Source organism: Nanorana parkeri, unplaced genomic scaffold, assembly GCF_000935625.1.
Source record: "Nanorana parkeri isolate BGI_ZX_2015 unplaced genomic scaffold, ASM93562v1 scaffold873, whole genome shotgun sequence".
NCBI classification, from domain to species: Eukaryota; Metazoa; Chordata; class Amphibia; order Anura; family Dicroglossidae; genus Nanorana; species Nanorana parkeri.
The window spans coordinates 146,455-166,468 of record NW_017307141.1 but is presented as its reverse complement, the minus strand read 5'-3'; the positions used below and the strand labels follow the sequence as shown (position 1 = coordinate 166,468).

The 20,014-nt window shown below is 39.2% G+C and overlaps 1 protein-coding gene across 1 annotated transcript in view; it reads right to left on the bottom strand.

The window, feature by feature from the left end:
• Positions 1–20,014, bottom strand: part of ZNF521 (zinc finger protein 521) — a 286,555-nt gene that overhangs the window by 167,687 nt on the left and 98,854 nt on the right. Inside the window, exon 3 of the mRNA XM_018565685.1 lies at positions 3,006–6,358. Coding sequence (XP_018421187.1) covers positions 3,006–5,918 — 2,913 coding nt within the window. The 5' untranslated portion in view covers positions 5,919–6,358. The remainder of the gene's footprint in view (positions 1–3,005; positions 6,359–20,014) is intronic.

Sequence of the window (20,014 nt, the reverse complement as noted above, 5' to 3'; positions counted from 1 at the left end):
GATAATACTCGGGGGTTTAATGCCAGTACTTTCTGTCTTATGGTGATAAGAGGGAGTATCATTTAAACAGTGTTCCAGCATGAGGATCATTGCAGCAAAGAGTTATATTTCAGTGTACTGAAATCTCACCAGTTAAAAGATATAGGCTTTGAGTTATTTTTTTTAACATGTGCAAGATAAAGGTCAGTAAGATTTAAAGTGGTAGTAAACCACCAACACAAAAATATGCAATAGTCCCACTGGAGGAGTTTGCCGTAATATACTAGTATGGACAGCATATTAGCACATGAAAGACTTACTTTTCAGACAATCCCCCCTGCCCCCCAGCACTGTGATGTGAGCACTTTCTTCCACCACTGGCGCTTCCATCTTCTCTCATACTTATTCCAAGTTCGGCATCTTTAACTTCTTGTCTGGCCTGTATGTAAAACCTGTGCATGAAGACAGGAGTTCCTTCATCTCGGCACATGATCTTGCCAAGCTTGTGCACTGAGCTGCGCATGCACACAAATGCTGACAAGGGAGGAATAATTATGACAGAAGAGACATATGGAGTCTTTTCTGTCAAAATAACCTCCATTAGAATCCTGTAATCTGAGGGTTTTTTTTAGACAACTTTACTTTGGCTTGAAATCATCTTCTGTCAAGGTTTTGGAAACCTTGTTTATATTTATAAATAATTATTAGGGCCGTTCCTACCTTATTCAATGCCTGAGGTGGCCAGTAGAAGGGGGGATCGATGGTTAAGCCAAGGTGTCAGATAGGCAAGAAGCTGTGGGCAACCGAGCTGTTAGCCGGGGGTAGTACAGTTAGTCTGCTACCACCCCCCACACACGCTTTCTGCCCCCCAATCAGATGCCTGATTATGGGGACGCCACTGTACACATTCACATGAAAGCGTCATATTTGCCTATTACATAGACAAGAGGTAGACAGGCTCTACCTCTTGCTTTGCAGTGTGAAAAATGGTTCACAGCAACCCCTTGCAATGCTATTTTAAGAGTTGGCTGACTCACTGAAAACAATACACAACATGTGTGGCTATTTGCCCCCACTAAAGGCTAATTTACACATTTCTACATTTAGAATAACACAAAAAAAAGGGAAGAACATGAGTACTGTAGAAAGAAAAAAGAAAATAAAGTGTGGCTGCTACAACAACTATTTGTGGCCTTTTTTTTTTTAAGATGAAAAAAAACAAAACAAAAAACGAGAGTATATACGGTATACATACACACACCGTATAGATTAGAAATGGCGTGAGATACAAACGTGATGCATGGTCACTAGGCAGTTGGGTAGCAAACCTGGCCCCTCCCAGATCAGAAAAGAACTATAAGTGCCCCCCCTTTTAAACCCCAAGAGCAAAAACCAATTACAGTTTTGACAGTGGATAATCTTTTCATCAATTTAGCTTAAAGATCTATGCTGTTCACAGGCAGGACTCTTCACACAGATTGTTGAACAAAAGTAACCAATAACGAATGATCCAGCTGATGTGCTTATAAATACAGTACAGCCTGACCCCCAAGGCACATTAAGTTATGACAGATCAGTTATCTGCTCTTATAATGGGATAATAGGGTATTCTGCCCTACATACTTATACCTGGTAGCTCTTCATATATGGGAGGCTTGGCACATGCAGGAGAATCGCGACACCTATAGCCATATATTTTAAAATAGAATAAAGGTACTCCAACCTCAATTGTGAAATAATGTTTTAGTATTTGGTAGGGGAATATCTTTCAGACACATACATTTTGATTTGTTTATCTTCAAACATTTTTTACCTTTAAGACCTCACCACCTCCAGTGCCATTAAAACAGAAAAAATTGTCAAAATAAGATCTGTTTTAAGCATCACAAAAATATAATAAAAAAATACAGCGATCTTGGTTTCTTCATTACAGAGAGTATCAGGGACACAAAATAATGAAGAGGCCCCATGGTACCGTCACCCTCCCACACACATCTCACTCCATTTCTTTAACAACCCAATTTAAAAATGTAATTTATAATATATAAAAGAATTGGAGAAGACATGTAGCTTTGCTGAGTGAGGCACAGCCCATCCCTGCATTGGTCACCAACATTTTGGTGAGCATGGTGGACACCCAATAATGAAATATTCAAATTAAAAAGGGCCCTCTGCTAGTACACAGCCACAAAAAAGTTGTGAGCACCAAATTAAATAAATGCCTACAATGAACTAAAAAACAAATTGAAAACTCTGCGCTGCTCCAGGTCACCATAATTGTTGGTGCACAGTTTTGCAATTATGATGGTTAATTCTGTTTGATTTGCAGGCTTTTAAAAAGCCTGGGTGGTTGGGTGATGATGTCCGCTTTGTGGTTTGGAATCAATTCTATATGATGCATGGTGCTTGAGACTTGCAGACTAAGATTTTTGATTGTATAAATGTTTATGGTTAAATGTATGAGAAATGTTCAAACTAAAGATTTGAACCCCCCAAAAGTGCAATGCCCAAAATGTTTTCACATTCATATGTTTGGTGTTTTATTATTTTTTATTTGCGGTTATAGATTGTATTTTAGGGTGTGGTGATAGGGGGGTACACGTGTAACGTGCGATAACCGTTTGCTGCATGAATAATCAGTCGGAGCTGTCTCCTCCCTATGTTAAAAGCCTATTGGTGAAGTACAAAACAAAATAGTCCCTTAGTTCTATAACCATTCTTGATTAGTTACTTCATCTATTTACATAAGTTTTATCTGTATCAAATTGCAATTTTCTTTTTTTTAGAATGATCTTATTCTGTACAGATGGTTACATCCTATGTCGGTGAAACAGTGGACGGCCATGGATAGGGACATGAATGTTGGCAGGTGTAGTAGTAGACTGGAAAAAAAGATTGCATCAAGTTAGGATTTGAATGTACTGTGTGACTGACCAAAGACCTATACATCTTTTAACATTCTTGAAAATGCAGTGGTTTCTAAACATACAAAAAAAAAACAAAACACACACACATAAAAATGTTACCTCTTCAGACTGAGATGGACTGATCCTGGGCATTGGTGAGAGCTGTGGTGTTTTCAGCTGAGCTGTGCTGTTTTCAGATACAAGTTCTCTGTGAATAGTCTGAATATGATTTTGAAGTTCATTGTCCGATTCAAATTTAACATTACAAGTAGAGCATCGGGTCTTGAGCACAGAACCTTTATTTTTCCCTTCCACACAGGGCTGACTTTCAGTCTGATTAATAGGGGGTCGATTTGTGTTCAAAACTGCATTAGCAGTCGGACTGGCACTTTTGCTAAGATTAACACAAATGGCACACAGACCGTAGGGCAACCCATTGATATCAAGCTTCACCAAGTCCTGTTTGGAGCGAAACTCTTTCAGACAAGAAGCACACTTAAACAACTTCGGCGGATTATGAGATCGTACAGTGGCCTGAACAGCAGATCCATTTCCTGTCTTCTGCATATGAAATGTGCCATGGATCTTAAGTTCCAGGGTTGAAGTCACGGTCTGCATGCACACCACACAGCGAAACCCTGTGAGTGAGTTTCTCAGATCTGGGTGCATCTGACAATGTTCTAGGAAATCTTCCTCACTATGCAGAGGAAGCTTACATATTCTACAACTGCCAGTGTCCAGACTCTTACTGTGTGTCACTTTGTGTTCTGTAAGAGTTAACAGGGATGGGAAGCGTTCTCCACATATTGGACACATGTAATGCTTTACTGGCCCCAAATGAGTCTGCATGTGCTCTCGCAGACCACCTTCTGAGAAAAAAGTACGGGCGCAAACATTGCACTTGTAGTTGCCCTTAATAAATTCAGCCTTCTTTTTCACAATTGCACTTTCTCCAGGTCGGATATTGTGATCTCTGAGCTGGTGATTCTGCAGAAGAGAATCCATTGTGTAGGCAGCTCCACAAATGTCACAGCCATACATTGTTTCAGAGGTATCAACGTCTTCTTCACTGCCATCATGACTGTTATGGGACTCTTGATTGTTTGTTAGCAAAGTCTGAAGTTCCACTTCTTCTTTCTGAACCTGTTCAGACGCTCCATTGCTCCCACAATTTTGTGTTTTGGCTTCAAATACACAATGCTTTTCCCGCAAGTGCTTTTCCAGCAAAATTATGGCATGGAAAGCTTTGCTACAAAATTTGCAATTATATTTTTTACTGTGAGTTGTTATATGGCACTGTAGCTCTACTTCAGTGCCAAAAGATTCACCACAGAAAATGCACTTGTGGATCTTTCCCTGGTTTTCCAGGTGATTGTGCTTTACATGGAGCTGTAAGTCAGTCTCTGTGCGGAAATCCCAATTGCAAGAAGTGCAGCGGTATACTTTCTTTTCATTGCTGTGTTTCACAGCCAAGTGAAGCTGAATAGAGACTTTGGAGTCGAACACCTCCTGACACAGGGTACAACGAAAGAAAACAAATGTATGCATGTCTAATAAGTGCTTCTGTAAATCATCCACTGAAGTAAACTGTTTATCACAGCTTTCACAAATATAATATGTAGACGTGATCATAAAGTGTATAGTGACATGCTTCAGAAGAGATTCTTGGTTAGGAAAATCTTTGTTGCATTGAGGGCATGTCAGTTTTGGCAGAACAGTATCAAGATGAGTTTTTAAGTGAGTTTGAAAACCATCAAGGGATGAATACTTGGCACCACACTGATTGCAGATGTACTCGCCTGCAGGTCTTGAAGGAGTGCCACCAATGGTCTGCATCATCTTTAAAGAGGATTGATCCAAAGTAACAGGAGATAAGGGACTCAGAGCTCTAGATTTCTTTCCGTTGTGGATGTAATTCAAAGCCAGAGGAATATTCTTGTGATTCTCTTTGATGTGCTTATTTAATTTAAGTACACTATTAAAGATTGGAGAATTGGTGCAGTAAGAACAAGAGTATACTTCAACTACAGGGTCCTTTGGGGTACCCAATACAGGAGAGCCAAAACGAGAACCACTGAGGTCACAATGAACTTGGCGAATGTGCTCCTCTAGCGAGGAGTCTGTGAGAAACCCCATGTAGCAGTGGGGGCAAAAGAATGCATTACTATCCTTTGCAGCAGGATTTGCAAACCCATGTGAACCTCTGATGTGCTCTTGGAGCATGTTAATATCATTGAATATTTCAGAGCAAAAGTTGCACTGATACACCATGGTAGGCATAGTGGATACCATCAGTGCTGAATCCTGAGCGTCATGTACCTGTTTGAGATGTTCATTTAGATTGTAGAGAGAGGGCAAGACTTCTAAGCAGTACTGACAGATATGAGCCTGCTCTGGCTTATCTAAATGCATAGTTTTAAGGTGTATCTGGAGAACAGCCAGGCTTGAGAATAATTGTTTACTACAATAGATACAACTGTAAGTAACTTTTGCTTGTTTATTTGAGGGAGCATTGACATCAGGAGTTTGCTGAGAAGCCCTTTTACGCCCACGAGTTTTAGTTATTGGGGGAGCTACGTCTACCATTGTGGAGCTATCAACAGACAAGTTTGAATCAGGAGTAGTACTTGATACAGAAGTGTAACCTACAGTAACTAAAGATGGACTGTTGCTTGGGTTGCAAGATTCTGGATGCTGATGGCTATCCATATGGCTGTAGAGCTCCTCAATACTGTGAAAATTCTCGGAACAAATATTACAAGAATTCTTCTTCTCATTACTATGCATTTGTTCCATGTGGTTCAGCAAGGAGGTTTCTTCAACAAAAAGTTCATGGCAGTATATGCACTGGAGAGCACCTCTATCATCATTTGGAGAACATTCAGGGTGACATTCAGCTATGTGTTTCTGAAGATCCTCTGGAAAGTCAAATCCTTCCTCGCATTGACTACATTTTTGTGTGTCCTTCATTTTCCATTCTTCCATTCTACTTCCAGATTGTGAACAATCTTTATTCCGCTCATGAACCTGCATATGACCATGCAAAGAACTTGAAGACAAGAACCCTCGTCTACAAATGGCACATTTATATGGCTTGTTGGAGGTATGAGTCTTCAGGTGAATTTTGAGATGATCACTTCTGGAAAATGCTGCATCACACTCACTGCAGTGATATTTTTTATCTCCAGTATGAAGTTTTATATGGCGGTCTCGACTTCTCTTGTGCTTAAACAATCTACTACAATATGTGCACTTAAAAGGAAGTTTGTCACTGTGGCTTTGCTCATGGTGTTTTAAATAGCTGAGGCGACTGAATGACTTATCACAAAACTGGCAAGGATATGGCAGTCCTGGTATTCCCTCATCTTCACCAAAGTCGCAACCTTCTCCGTGACTTGGGGATGTCTGATCTTTGCTAGATGGTGAGGATGCAGGCCATGAACAAGATGGATCATCTTCTACATCTGCGCCATCTGAAAGAAAAAACAGTGCATGTCAGAAACCAGCAGGAAATGTATTTTTTAATGTCAATTTTAATTGTCAAAGTCATTAACCACTGTATGGACATTCTTAACAGCCAATTGCATTCTGGTATTTTGGAGATGAGAACACTTTACCCAAAATATTTTTTTCGTTTAACCTACCAATACATACACAATATTTATTTTAGTAGGCTTTGATAGACGCAAGTTTTCTTAAAACCACATTTACACATATAGAACCAGAAAAGTTTAAACCATTTTTAATAGAATAAGTAAAGGCACATTAGGATAAAGTGGTGAAGGGCTACAGCCTCTGATTTTTATTGCGGTCTGTGTCCCCAATAAGGAGATAAACACTAATTATCCTGATTACCATCACCTGGAATTAAAAAAAAAGTGAGCGTAAAGTGAGGGTAAATTCAAAATTCTGAGTTGTCACCTGAACAGTAATATTTGGGGAAATCTAGGCACACTTGTTGCCATGACAACTGTCTAAAAGTGATTTCCCCTCACATTGGAAAGATATTCTCTCCGGGTTCAGTTATAAGATTTAATACCTTTAAGTATAACCATTTGGTCTAAGGTTGCATACAAACAAAAGGAAGAGAAGAATAAAAAGGAGAAAAGAGGGAGGGAATATTAAAGTTGTTTTAATATTTAAGTAAAGCACGCTTTAAAGAACCTTGGTCACTTTAGAACTACTGCGTTTGAACCGATGTTAATTTTCTACAGTATCTCTGTGACAAATTGACATAGACACAAATAAAAACATAGTAAACATGGGGAGTTAGAACCTCTATTAGGTTTTAATTGTAGTGGTCATTCTTACCAGGGAGATTCTCCTGACTTCTGGTACTAAGGACAAAGTAAGGTTGAATGTTGCCATGGCTTTGACTTCACCACAGCGGGGTTATCACAATAAAAAAAAAAATATTCACTACTCCAAATCTTGGAAAAATATTAAAATGAAGTCCAAGTTAAGTGGTTATTCAGTTTCCATTATGTTCATTATTTGATATCTATATTTCGTAGATGGCAAAAAAAAAATGTATACAGGTACCCTAATGTGTACCTAGATACAAGATAAAAATCATACTTATTGGTGTTTGAATGGTAACCTTAATGCATTAGTCTGGGTAAAATCTGTTAATGTTCCCAGATATTTGAAAGCCAATATGCATAATAAAATCAATATTTATCCTTTAAAGCCATCCAATCAATATTTAATTGTCTGTTGTCGCAAAATCAGTCTATTGTGCATCTAAAAACTATCTTGCCGGATCCCCAGATTTTTTTAATTCAAGAAAAAAACAAACCTCTGTTTTGTTCCATATACTTATAACTCATAGTTATCTCTAAGCAGAATGTGTGTATTTACCACACATGCCAAATGCAGCCTGCTATTTCAGCATATAAGGTAAAGTTCAGCCTTCATGAACATGCATTGTATTCAAGTTCAAGAGGTTCTCCAACATTTCTTCCTCCCTGCAAAACATTAGCATGTTGAACTTCCTTAGGAAAATAGGAACAGTACTTTTAAGTGACATGGACAAAGCCACAGACCGGAAACAGGAATATTGATAAACTATTATGGATAAAACCTGGAGATTTATTACCAACACAAATAAGTTAAACAAAGATTCAGGCCAAATGACAACTGCTATATGCACGGTTTAGTTCATATGTAACAGTGACATCTAGCAAAGTAGGGAAAGTGAACATTTCCAGATAATTAAAAAAGCAATTCCAGACAACAAACAAAACCAATCTGCTAATACTTGCCAGCAAATATGGTCACAGTATTAAAATACTAAACTACATGAGAGAAATAAGGGGCTGACATTGCTGAACTCATTGTGAGCATGCTATTGGCTTGATTGTTACGCTCTTCCTTTGAAATTAATGCTTTCTAAGCCACTAACCTGGTTCAATTATATAGATCACAAAATTCAGAGGTCTTCATCAGCACACTTCTCCTGAGTATTAAAGCTACAGTATCAGTATGGCAGCCAGGCAACTAACATTTTTAAGAGGGAGGTCTGTAATTGAGGCACCTGTATATTTCTTATGGCAGGTGTGCTTTAATCTGGGTTTTCTGTAATCTGTTGCAGGCAGATTTGATACAGTTCACATGTGGGAAGAGTGAATCTGGGTAGCATTACAAACTGATAAAGGGGAGTGATGTGGGCCAATACATTATACTTATGTCTTGATAAAAAATTAAAGCCTCATCAGAAAAGGGGGGTGGGTGGCTACTTTTGTACCCCATGGTCCCTGTGTGTGTTGTAAAGCTCGCTCCCGTGATGGACTACATTCACATGCTTAGTTTACTAATTGGATTGAGATTGTAGTCCATCACGAAAGAGTGAGCTTGGAGCGATGACTACTTTACAACACACATCGGGAACATAGGGAACAAAAAGTAACCCCTCTCCAGAAGACAAATTAAAGTGAACAGACAAAGACACTTTCGTATATCCGATGCTACTAATGTGGATTTTATATTATAATACTGGTGGTGCAGTATAGTGCATGTCAACATAACTTTAATCTATAGCAGACTAACCTGAGGAGAATAAACAAAAGTTATTTTTCCAAATGGATTCACAGGACTATCAAATGTTGCTCTTTCAGATAAGAAAGGTAAAGAAGAACTCTGGGCAAATCAAATCTGAACCCTTGCACTGGGGCTACCACTACACTGCAAGGGTCAAGTGCTTATTTTGTCTAGGGAGCTAAAATAACAGTTCTACTCACCCAAACCGTGATTCCCGCTGGCTCCTACACCGCTCCTGCGATGGTTTGTCCTTTAGCGTCCTCACGTTCTATACACTGTATAGAATGTGATGACTCACTGGGCCTTAGACAGCTGGAGCGGAGGGGGAGCGAGGCTGAAGAGACTGGTATAAGAGCAAGTCCGGATGGTGGTTTGGGTGAGCATAACTTTATTTTAGCTTCCTAGACTAGATGAGTACTTAAACATTGCAGTGCGAGGGTAGCCCCACTGCAAGGGTAAAGATTTTATTTGCCTGGAGTTTTGCTTTAAAGTGTATGCAAGAGCAAAATAAAACAAATATGCAGTAGATCTGTGCAATAAATGTACATTTACCCTTGTTTTGTCCCTATAAAGGCCCTGCAAGTACATAATGCATAGCATTTCTGTGGACTGAGTAGTGTCAGTAATAGTGGTCTTTTGCTAAACTACTTAAACCCACCTACTCTCCTCATATCTACAATACAGACAGGAATTAATTTGTAGTCCAAGAACTAAAAGGGCCAATTAGACTCCTTGATAGAACAGGAAGTGTGCACAGTACAGCTCTGAATGTCTGACATTTTCTGACAACAGTTTTGTTTTTTTTGCAATTTGTGAACAGATAACAAAAACGGTAATTGCTAGGATTTACATAGCCTTTATTCATAGACATTAGAACAAAGAAGGGAAGACCGATCATGAGCAGAATTTAATGGTCCCTTTACCCTTTAAAGAATGAGTTGGTTATTGTAGGTCAGCCATGTGTAGAGAGAATATTATCTCTAAAACATGAAAGTCTGACCTTGTTTGTACTGTATAAACACACTGAAGCCTACTTTCCTTTAAGGTACTGAGATTTTTTTTTTTTTTTTTACTAGTATCTTAACCCCTTTACTTATCCACAGGAAACAGATGATGATTCTTTCCTTTCCTGCATCAAAAAACTGATGACAACACCATCGCCCTATCAATGCCAGATGGCAGCCATCAGACTCTATAAAAACAACCAAGCGCCACTTCTGGACATATGCCCATTGCAACAATTCCTTTTATTACAAGCTGGAAATGGCAGGATTTGTGGGGATTTATTAATGCTCTAACACAAAAAAATATTATGAAAGGGTCTCTAGAACATGTCAAATCCAGAATTCTGTCAGGAAAAATATGTGCAGCTGATATGCTGTCACTCCATGAAAATATTATACATGTCAAAGTGGTACCATGATTCAGTCTTATTAACTGGGCACCTAATTCGCAGCAGTACTTTAATCGCAGTTTTACCACCTATTTAATACAACACATCATAAAGAAGCTGTAATGGATTTGGGAAGCACAGTGGCCAAAGTGTAAGAAAAAGCAAAAATATTCATATGGTTCTATAAAAACACAAAAGACGTGCATATGGCTATTGCGGTTCACAACTTGGGCCTTAAAGAAGAACGCTAGGCAGAAATGTTATTAAGGGTTAACTGCTTGTTTTTGCCTAGAGTCCAAAATTTAAAAAAAATTAAAAAAAGTTACACTCACCTGAACCTCTGAGCTGGCAGCTCTGCCTTCAGCACGTCTCCTTCTCCGCTGCAGAGATGTTATGTGCCTTAGCGCCCGCACTGTATTGGACATGACTCAAAGATTCCTATACTGTTGCAGCGGAGGAGAGACACTCTAGGGACCAATGTAAGAGGCTGCCGGCACGGAGGTTTAGGCAAGTATAATTTTTTTTTTACCCTAGCCAAAAACGAGCAGTTAACCTTTGTAAATGGGGTTAATACAATTTCTGTCTGGAGTTCTTCTTTAAGTGAATAATACAAAGAGTAATGTTCAATCTGCCGCCCGTAGCAATAATATATTTCCATGATCTGATAACACTGTTCTACTGAAAGCAGAAGTTTGATTGGCAACTGGGAGATAATATACAGTAGGTCATTGTACATTATACTGTTTAAAGCAAGTTTTTTAAAATATATGATACCCCACTGTGCAATGGGTAAGGGATGTGAGATGCATGGGTTTCTTTCACAAGTTCTTTTGATCATGATAGGGAAAGTAGTAGTACTTTTGAATAAGCCAGGGCTAGACAAATCCCAGGAGCCAGTTAGTCAATGCAAACCTAGCAAGCCTTTGCTGGCATCATAGTTGACATGGAGATCTCTGTCTGCAGCACACATCACATGTGAGGGAGTATGGGTAGGGCTACCACTCATTACATGAGCGTCTCCCCCTTAATATAGATATTATATTGTAGATATCAACAGCAATTCATTTTTTTTTAATAGAATATTGTGTAAATGGAGCTCTTTAACTTTTGTATTCTTGAAAGCAGTCTGGCAAAGGTTTACGTTATGCAGAACAGTTCTACTGTGTAAATTGCTGTAGGTTAAAGACATACAAGCTTAAAGACTTTATCATCCACAGAATTCCATGATTCTTAATAGATAATCAAGCATTCACTGCATTAGGTGTTTCTACTGCAGTTTTTCTGTAGATAAAGCATCACTGGGGACTGAACACCAATAATTGGATTGTTGTTTGATAACAGTCAGTGCAAGATACTCAAAATCCCTTTTTTTGTTTTAAAGTATCTCTGTTCTCCATTTCTGACATAAATCCCTTCTCCTGCAGCACTCTGTATATGATGCTTTGTGTAAATGTGTTTTCTGTGTCCCTGTAAGTACATTACATTTCCGATGAAAGCACTTAACAGTGCAAAGTAAATTTTTAATTTTGCTCAAGCAGTTCAGTTACTTCACAGTAACGGGCTCCGAGAGGGTTTTTCAACTCTGTTGATCAAACAAAAAATGTATATTTTATCAAATCTGCCTGGAAACTCTGTTTAAAGATGCCAATGTATATGTTTAGTGTGCGCAGATGTTTTTTTGGAAGAAGCACATATTCACATCGTTTTAGCGTTTCCATAAAGCACATTAAAAACAAGTGTGTGAACACTCTCAGATGAAAGTATCCAATACTCCTGAGAATTCCAGTGGAAAAGAGCTGCCTGAATTCTCTCCAAGCAGACAGGAATGCCCGTGATTGTGAGGCCTGAGTAAATAAAAGAGGTCCTTATTTCCTAATTTTGCTGGCTGGCCATACTGCAGCAGTCTCTGTGTTGCTGCCAAAAGGGATACAAAAACTGGAACTACACCCAACAGCTAAAGGACGATCTTTGTTAGCCAGCCAGACTTTCCTGACCATCTTCTGGCAATAAAACTGCCATATCCTGCAAGAAAGACCTCCATCTAGAGTTTGATCATTCCCTACTCTGTCTAATAGGACTATACAACAGATTTCGCCTGTGCCGTGCTGGAAGAAGACAGCTGGAAACACAGTTAGTGGTGGCACAACACCTGTTCAGTCATATTTATGGCAAAAAGTGCTAGAGAACCGTTTAAACTGAAAAGCAATATACCACAGGAGATATTCTATACAAATAAATTTAAAAAAAAACCTTGTTCAAAGTGCTGTTGTTTCGCCAGTCATTCGACTGCCAATCTCTGCAACTAGGACATATCACATGAGTACACTATTTGGCTCTGTACGGTGGCAGAGTTATTGGTTGGTAAAGGAAAAAAAAAGACCTTTAAAAACCCAAGTCAATATTAATTTCTTGCTCTAGGAGAGGAAAGCAGCATTTTATGCATTATTAATAACAACAATAATAAAATACGGTTTTGATTTTCCCACTTCTTTCATTTTTAGAGCACAGACATGTAGAATTGTAGCACAAGGCAAGCCCAAAACTAGCAATCCAGAAAAGCTAGCATTTGCCAGAAGCGCTGGTGTGCTAGAGAGTAACTGCGGGCTGTTACTCGGGTTATGTGGTTGCGACATGGATGTCTCGATATAAAATCCCATTGAGATTTAAAAAAACAAAACAGGAGGCAGTGGTATTGCCTGCTGAACGCCGGGCAGCCAATGCACCACCTCCCTCTGAAAAGCGATTCACAGTGGATCACTTTTCAGAGGGTGGTGGAGACTGCAGCCCTTATGAACCTAGCCCAAACACTTTGTCATTAATAGCCATGCAAAAAAAATGCATACCAAATGGAAACAAAATTGCACATTTTAAAAAAAATATATCAGTAGATATGTGTCCTGAGCAGAAAATACAGTGGTGACAACCAGTTATGATTTTCACCAATATGGTTTTAAAGCTTTGCTCACACAGGCTTCAGCTTGCATAAAAGCAGTGTAAACAGCAAGCTTTTACAAATGTCAGAGCTTTTAGCAAATGAAGATTTTAAAGTACCAGTCAAGTCTAGTTTAGCAATGTTAAATACAGATCATATTACAAATGCTTACTGTCACTTTAAACAAGCTGTTAGCAGGCTTCAGAATTACTTGAAGGTTGTTGAAAGACTGCTAGCAGTTTGCTTAAACTGACGGTCAGAACTTCTATTAAGATCAGTGTTTAACATCCGCATACTGGAACTGAAGGCTCAAAGAAATGCTTTGCAAAAGCATGCTGTTTACACAGCTATCATACAAGCTGAGGCCTAAGTGTTACAAATCAGCAGACCTCTTTGGTCCAGTTCATATGTTTGCCGTTTCAGAAGGGCTGTAGCTACCATTCGGCGAGTGAGGCACTTGCCTCAGGCGCAGCTAAGAGGGGACGCAGCCAGGGCCAGTCTGGCTGCACCCTCTTGCCCCTGTTGCCATGGCGAGCACAGGGCGCCATTGGCAACAGGGGCGCCAGGAGGCCAACACAGCCGCGGCTCAGCAGGGAGAAGAGGGGCGACACAGGCTCCAGCTTCTCCTCTGATCCCTGCTGCTCTCCCCCGCCTGTGTGGGCAAAGGACTCTGTGTCCTCAATCTCTCTTTCTATTTCAAAAGGGAAATGTCAGGGGTCTGTATAGACCCCTAATATTTCCCGAAGCCAACAGTAAAAAAAATATTAAAAAAAACCTAAAAGCACCCCCCACACTCACACACATATAACTAGACCTGTGCCAAGACTAAAAATTTGTTTCGGACGAAATGAACGAAAACAATAATGTAATTAGTTTCGTCAAATGAAACAAATGTTTATGCTATTTTAGATTTTTGCATCCTGGGGTTGGGGCGCATGGCATCACATACCGCACACGTCAGTTGGGGGGGGCACAAATTTGTGTTCTTGCCTCGGGCGCAAAAGGAGCTTGCTACGGCTCTGCGTTTCAGGGTGTTTTGGGTGTGGTGTATTGTAGGTGTGTTGTTGGCGTGTTTTATGTGATTTTGATGTGCATTTCCATTAAACCCTATGTAACACGTGTTTTGCGGGAAACTGCATCAAATATGAAGCAGTTGGGACTTTTTGAAATGCAGATGTGAACAGAACCTTACTATTAAGGTTGCTTCTATAAACATTATGCACTGAAGAGATGAAAATGAACAAGTATAATACATTTGTAGATTGGACTCTTGTCAGAGAATTACTATATGACATACTCCACATGTCCACTAGGTCAGGAGACTGACAATGTAAATCTATGGAATCTCAGAGGAAGCTCTAGCTTAGGAATTGAAAGATCTTGGCAGGGATAAGCCATGTCTATAATAAAACTGAAGATGAACCTGTTGAGGAGGCATGGGACACAAGCATGCAAAAACACTGACTCTCCAAAAGCAAACCCTATGGAATAAGCAGGCATAGAGAATCTTGACCATAGTTGGTGGGTTCTTGAACACAGTTGTGCACAATGGTAATAAAATAACAATTGCCAATGAATAGGCCTGTAGCCGAAAGATACAAATTGGTTAAGTTCCAAAAGGAAAAAAAAAACAACCACTAATCATGAAATGGCTAAAGAAGGGTGGATAGAAAGATGTAGAGTAACTACAACCATAATAGCAATGCTGTCTGAATCTACCCAATTATAGAATCTCCATAAATGACCTCTAAATATAGAATTAAAAGAGAACTATGGGGTAACCTTTTTCCCATAGTTCTCTTTAGGGTCACGGGAGGACAAATACTAATGTCCTCCAGTGACCCAAAGCTCAGTATATAGCGACCTATTGTCCGCTATTATACTGAGAGGACAGCAGCCGGGATGGATCCCGACAATACTGTCGAGATTCACCCAGCTGGCTGATTGACAGCGGGCTCTACCGAACTAGAGGCAGAGCCAGCTGTGCCCGCCCCCTCCCCCATCTGTTCCTCCAGTCAGCGCTGGAGGATCGGAGAGAGGAGGGGGCAACCCCTGTGGGGAGCAGTGACCGACAGTCACCGCTCTCTGCAGGGAGATGATCGGGAAATGAGCGAGCGACGGTATGTGTTCACTCACTTCCCGATCAAAAGAGTTGACTTGTGACCGGTTCAATGTCACACGTCGGCTCTATGAGGATGAGTGGAAATCACTCACCTCATAGTTCTCCTTTAAGTCCATATTGCACAGCAGACTGCACACAAGCAACTCTACATGAACTGCATACATCTCAACCTAAAAAGATTGACCAAAGGAAAACCTTTATGGCACATTTAGGCAAAGGACATACTATTGCCACATCCCTCATCAAATGGACCATGATGAATTAGGGAAAAAGAATGATTATTTCATTTTGCATTTCACTGTCACTTTTCCTTTATAGTAGACTATCTAATCTGAATAACTGGATGGACAGGGAAAAAAGGACAATTGAGGAGGAATGAGGGACGAAGGATTCGTTTCCGAAACAGGAAAGTCCCTTCAGTCAGGAGCTATACAAACAGTGATTTTTATTTTTTTTTCTAATGCGATTAGAATGCAAGATGTGGTTTAACTGCCCTTCAGGGACTCTGTATCATGCATGTGATGTACCGCATTGCAATTGTAACTTAAAATATACCTGAATTTACAATAGATATTTTCTTAACAGCTAAAATGAGGTGATTTACAAATCCTGCACATCTAGCATTAGGGCATTTTCTTATACTTGGTGGAACCCACTGAGAGTAAGACTTCTAGAAACTAGTTATTTCCCAAGATTTACTGTAGCTTAAAAACAGCAGTTTAAATATCAACTGCTGTGCATGCTGAAGGAGTAACCAGAAACAAACATGAGGAAGGTTGGAATTGTATGAAAGTGATTCAACACAACTAGTGATCATGCTTACTTGTAGTGATGTGTGATAACTCTTGACATGCGCTATTTATCTGCATCATTAAAAGGCACTTTCATTTAAAAAAAAAAAAAAGGGTGAGAGAAGGAATCTAGTCCACTTTAAACCCAATTTTCTAAGGATCTCTTATTTTTACCCACAAAGTTGTAATTTGGAGGGATTTGAAACTGGGTGGTGGCAGCTAAAGGCTTGTGAGCTCTGAAGAAATGCTTACAAAAATAGTCTATAGCTCAGAACAAGTTAAGTGAAGATTGAATTAAGTAATGCTTAATAAATGTGTACACAGGCCAATTTCAGTCAAATGTCTTTATTAGAATAATCAATATTCACTTATTTATTGTTGTTTTATTTCAACCAATGTCTTTCATTCTTGTAATCAACAATCACCTTTGCATCTAAAACATTGTAAATGCATAAGGTTTACTGAAGGTTTTCATTAAATATTCTCAGAATCTTCTCAAAGATCAGTCCGTGAATGGGCAGCAATCGAAATAGGAGATTATAGCACAGTATTGCCAGTTCTAGGATAAGCTGATAATTATATTGTATATGTGTACCATCCAATTAAACCTGCAGGGGACAATCTACTGGTCAGTGTTGATTTTCTCTGAAAACACACTATTGCTGGTCTCAGGATTACACTACCATTGGACATGTTTGCAGATAACACACTCATGTGACAAGAGCATGGATGTGTGTAGGGTCTGAGATCTGATTTCATTCTGTCATTCCCAGCACATATACATGGATGACAGTCCTGCAATATTTCATATAACTCTTGACTCAACTTTCTTTATGCAGAACCTGCAAAATGCAGCTAACTTTGAAACATTTCAGCAGTTGTATTGCTATTAATATTCAGTAGTTACTGACAAAATGGCAAGTAGAAAATTGCCATGTATAAAGCTGAGCTCAAGACCAAGGTTTCACTGTATATGAAGAGTAGGAATGAGCTTCAGGTTTGGGTTAACCATCAGCTCACTCTGAACTATCTGTTTGCAGTTTAGGAAAACCAACTAAGGGGATTGTTTGCTGCCATAGCAACCAATTACCAATCAAGCAATTCTTGGCCTTTGAAGCAATTCTTGGCCTTTGAACTGCAGTCAGTTGATAATCAAGGCCACAAGTATGGGTTTTCTAAATGGGCCAGCTGCCCTAACTATAAAAGTCAGGGTCCCATCAACCTTTTGTCAGTTTGTGTTGAGTTGGAGTAGACAGGGAGGGACAGCTGACACAAGGTTTTCAGGGACAAATACTGTTATATAGTGCCACATACAGTGCTGTACTATCCTACATATGCGACGGTGTGGTGGTCTACAAAGCGTGTACTGTATCCCCCCCATTGTGTTGTGCTAAATTACTGTGAATTGCATTGAAGTGGGTAACATAATACCGTGTACCACCCTAGGTACACAAACAAACATAAAAATAACAAAAAGTATTACACATGCAGATTATGTGATGCCAGAATATGGTGTCACCGATGCCATCTGTTTTGTAACACCATACTGACTAAATGCATCTCCCAATCATGTAATTTTAAGGATTGGGTTTTTTCCCACATCACCCTTAAAGTCGCATAAAACAGAGGGCACTCTCCCCAATGATTAGTATTTTTTAAAATTGTTTTTTGCATTGGGTACAGTCATGTCCCAAATGGCTTTGCCCAGGCCCCAATGCCGCTTCTTTGACAATCCGATGCCTGTGAGCCTCAAAAAAGACCACCCCCCCTCCTCAACTTCAATGGAGTTTGAGCTTGCAGTTTCCAGAAATTACGATGAGTTTGGCAAATGCCAAGCAAAATCGAACCCACAGTCACTCATGCTTAGTGAACAATACAGGACAGAATTTGTTTTTCTTCTTTTTTAACAATGCAGCTATTGGAGAACTCTGCTTTGAGTGTGATCATCAAATGCTGTTTTATTCAGCTTATAACCATTTACTTTCACCACAGCTGTAATAGCTTGCCCACTGCAGTGTAGGAATACATGTGAAAGTGGATAAGCTTCATAAGCATGTATGAGCATGCAACCAATGGCAAATGCAACGGGAGAAAGACCTCAATCATGGTGCACAAAGGTTTGGCTTATCGATGGTTGATAGGTTACCAAGATTAATTATCTGCTGCTAAAATGGCTAGAAAGATAGAATTAGGCTACCCTTTAAAAACAATTATTATTAGGAATCTCGACATTGGGTCACCACTCTTAAATCTTCACAAGTGTATCTCCATATATAAGACCAAGTTAATGTGCACAATGTCATGTTATACTTCTGGATGTTTGGTAAACGAACCATGAGAAACAAAAAAAAAAAAAAAAGAGAATACATGTAATGTACTGTATTCTTACGGTCACATGGTGACCTTGTTTAAACCTAAATAAAATATTTTGGAAAAAAAAAATTATTATTTTAAATGACCACTTCTTCCCACATATGTCATTTAATTTCTCCAGTCATATGAATACATTGTGAAAAAAACTTGAATCTTGCTTCGTACTGTTAATCCTCCCTTAGACTTAAGAACGAGTGCATAAAGATCCCTGGCCAAATGGAAAACCTCATTTATAGTAGAAGTATTTACACAAAGTTGCAAGAGAATTGCAATATTATAACCACTCTTTTCACATCACTGGAGCTTTTTCATACTCCCTCATTTCTCTCATAACTTATTTAACTGCATGAAAACTAATACCCTCTGCACAGCGTTTAAAGAAGAAACATGAACTTTAACAATTAATTTATAATTTACAGATGTTTTTAAAATCTATCAATATTTTAAGAGCACTCTTGAAGGGCCAATTAAATGCATTACCAATTGGGTTAGTAGGCTGCATACTTCCTAAGGTTACATACATTAACTGTATCGTCTGCTTGCTTAGTTAGATGTTTTGAGCAGAACATGACAACACACTGCTGCAGTTTTAATGTCTGGAAATGCACGAACTTATTTTGTAGTATGGTTTAGCACTTTGAGTAAATTAACCTCAGAAGCCCAACTCTGTACTAGCTGAAAAAGAAGCTTAGTGTCTTCGTATAATTGGCCAAACAAATTTGTTTTGATTCATAAACAAACATTTTGATAAGTGCATGATCAGATGAATGATTATGGAGGGTGATAAAAGCTAAAACATCATTCTGAATGATTTTCTACTGCAAAGCAAGATGGAGCAAAAGTGAATTTATTCCAAATAAAAATAATACTGCTTATCCTATTGTAATATGCCTGTAGAGACCCTTAAAGTGGACTAGCCTCAAACAAGTGTGGCTCTGTGATAGTTAAACATTTCCTAATATCAGGTCTTTTTGTGGCTGCTGCATCTTTCCCTAGCTCACCACTGAGTCCACTTCGATTTGCTGGTTGGTTGCAATGAGGATGCTATCTTTATCAGGTCCTATTCATTGCCAGATGTCTCTTCCTGGATTACAAGTTGACCTTTTTATGATGCCATTAGTAAAATTGTATGCACACACACTAAAGTGGACTGCCTCCTTTGACTTACTTATTTTGGGTTCAGGCAGGGCTTTCCACTACTCATGTCCAGGCTCAACTGAGTGTAGTGACAGAATGCAGAAGATTGTTATCACACATCTATGCTAGTCTTTAGGGACTTCGGAGGAGTCTTATCACAACCTGATAATTTAATATGGAATGATTATCCTACTTAGGAGGTGGTTGGGGTTTTGATATATCCACTTTAACAAGGTTTGTAGAGTGGTTTGAATGTGACCTTATGAAATCTGGTAGGTAGAGAACATCCCCCCCCCCCCCAAAAAAAAAAAAAAGGCAAAAACCCCACCTGTGCAAACACAA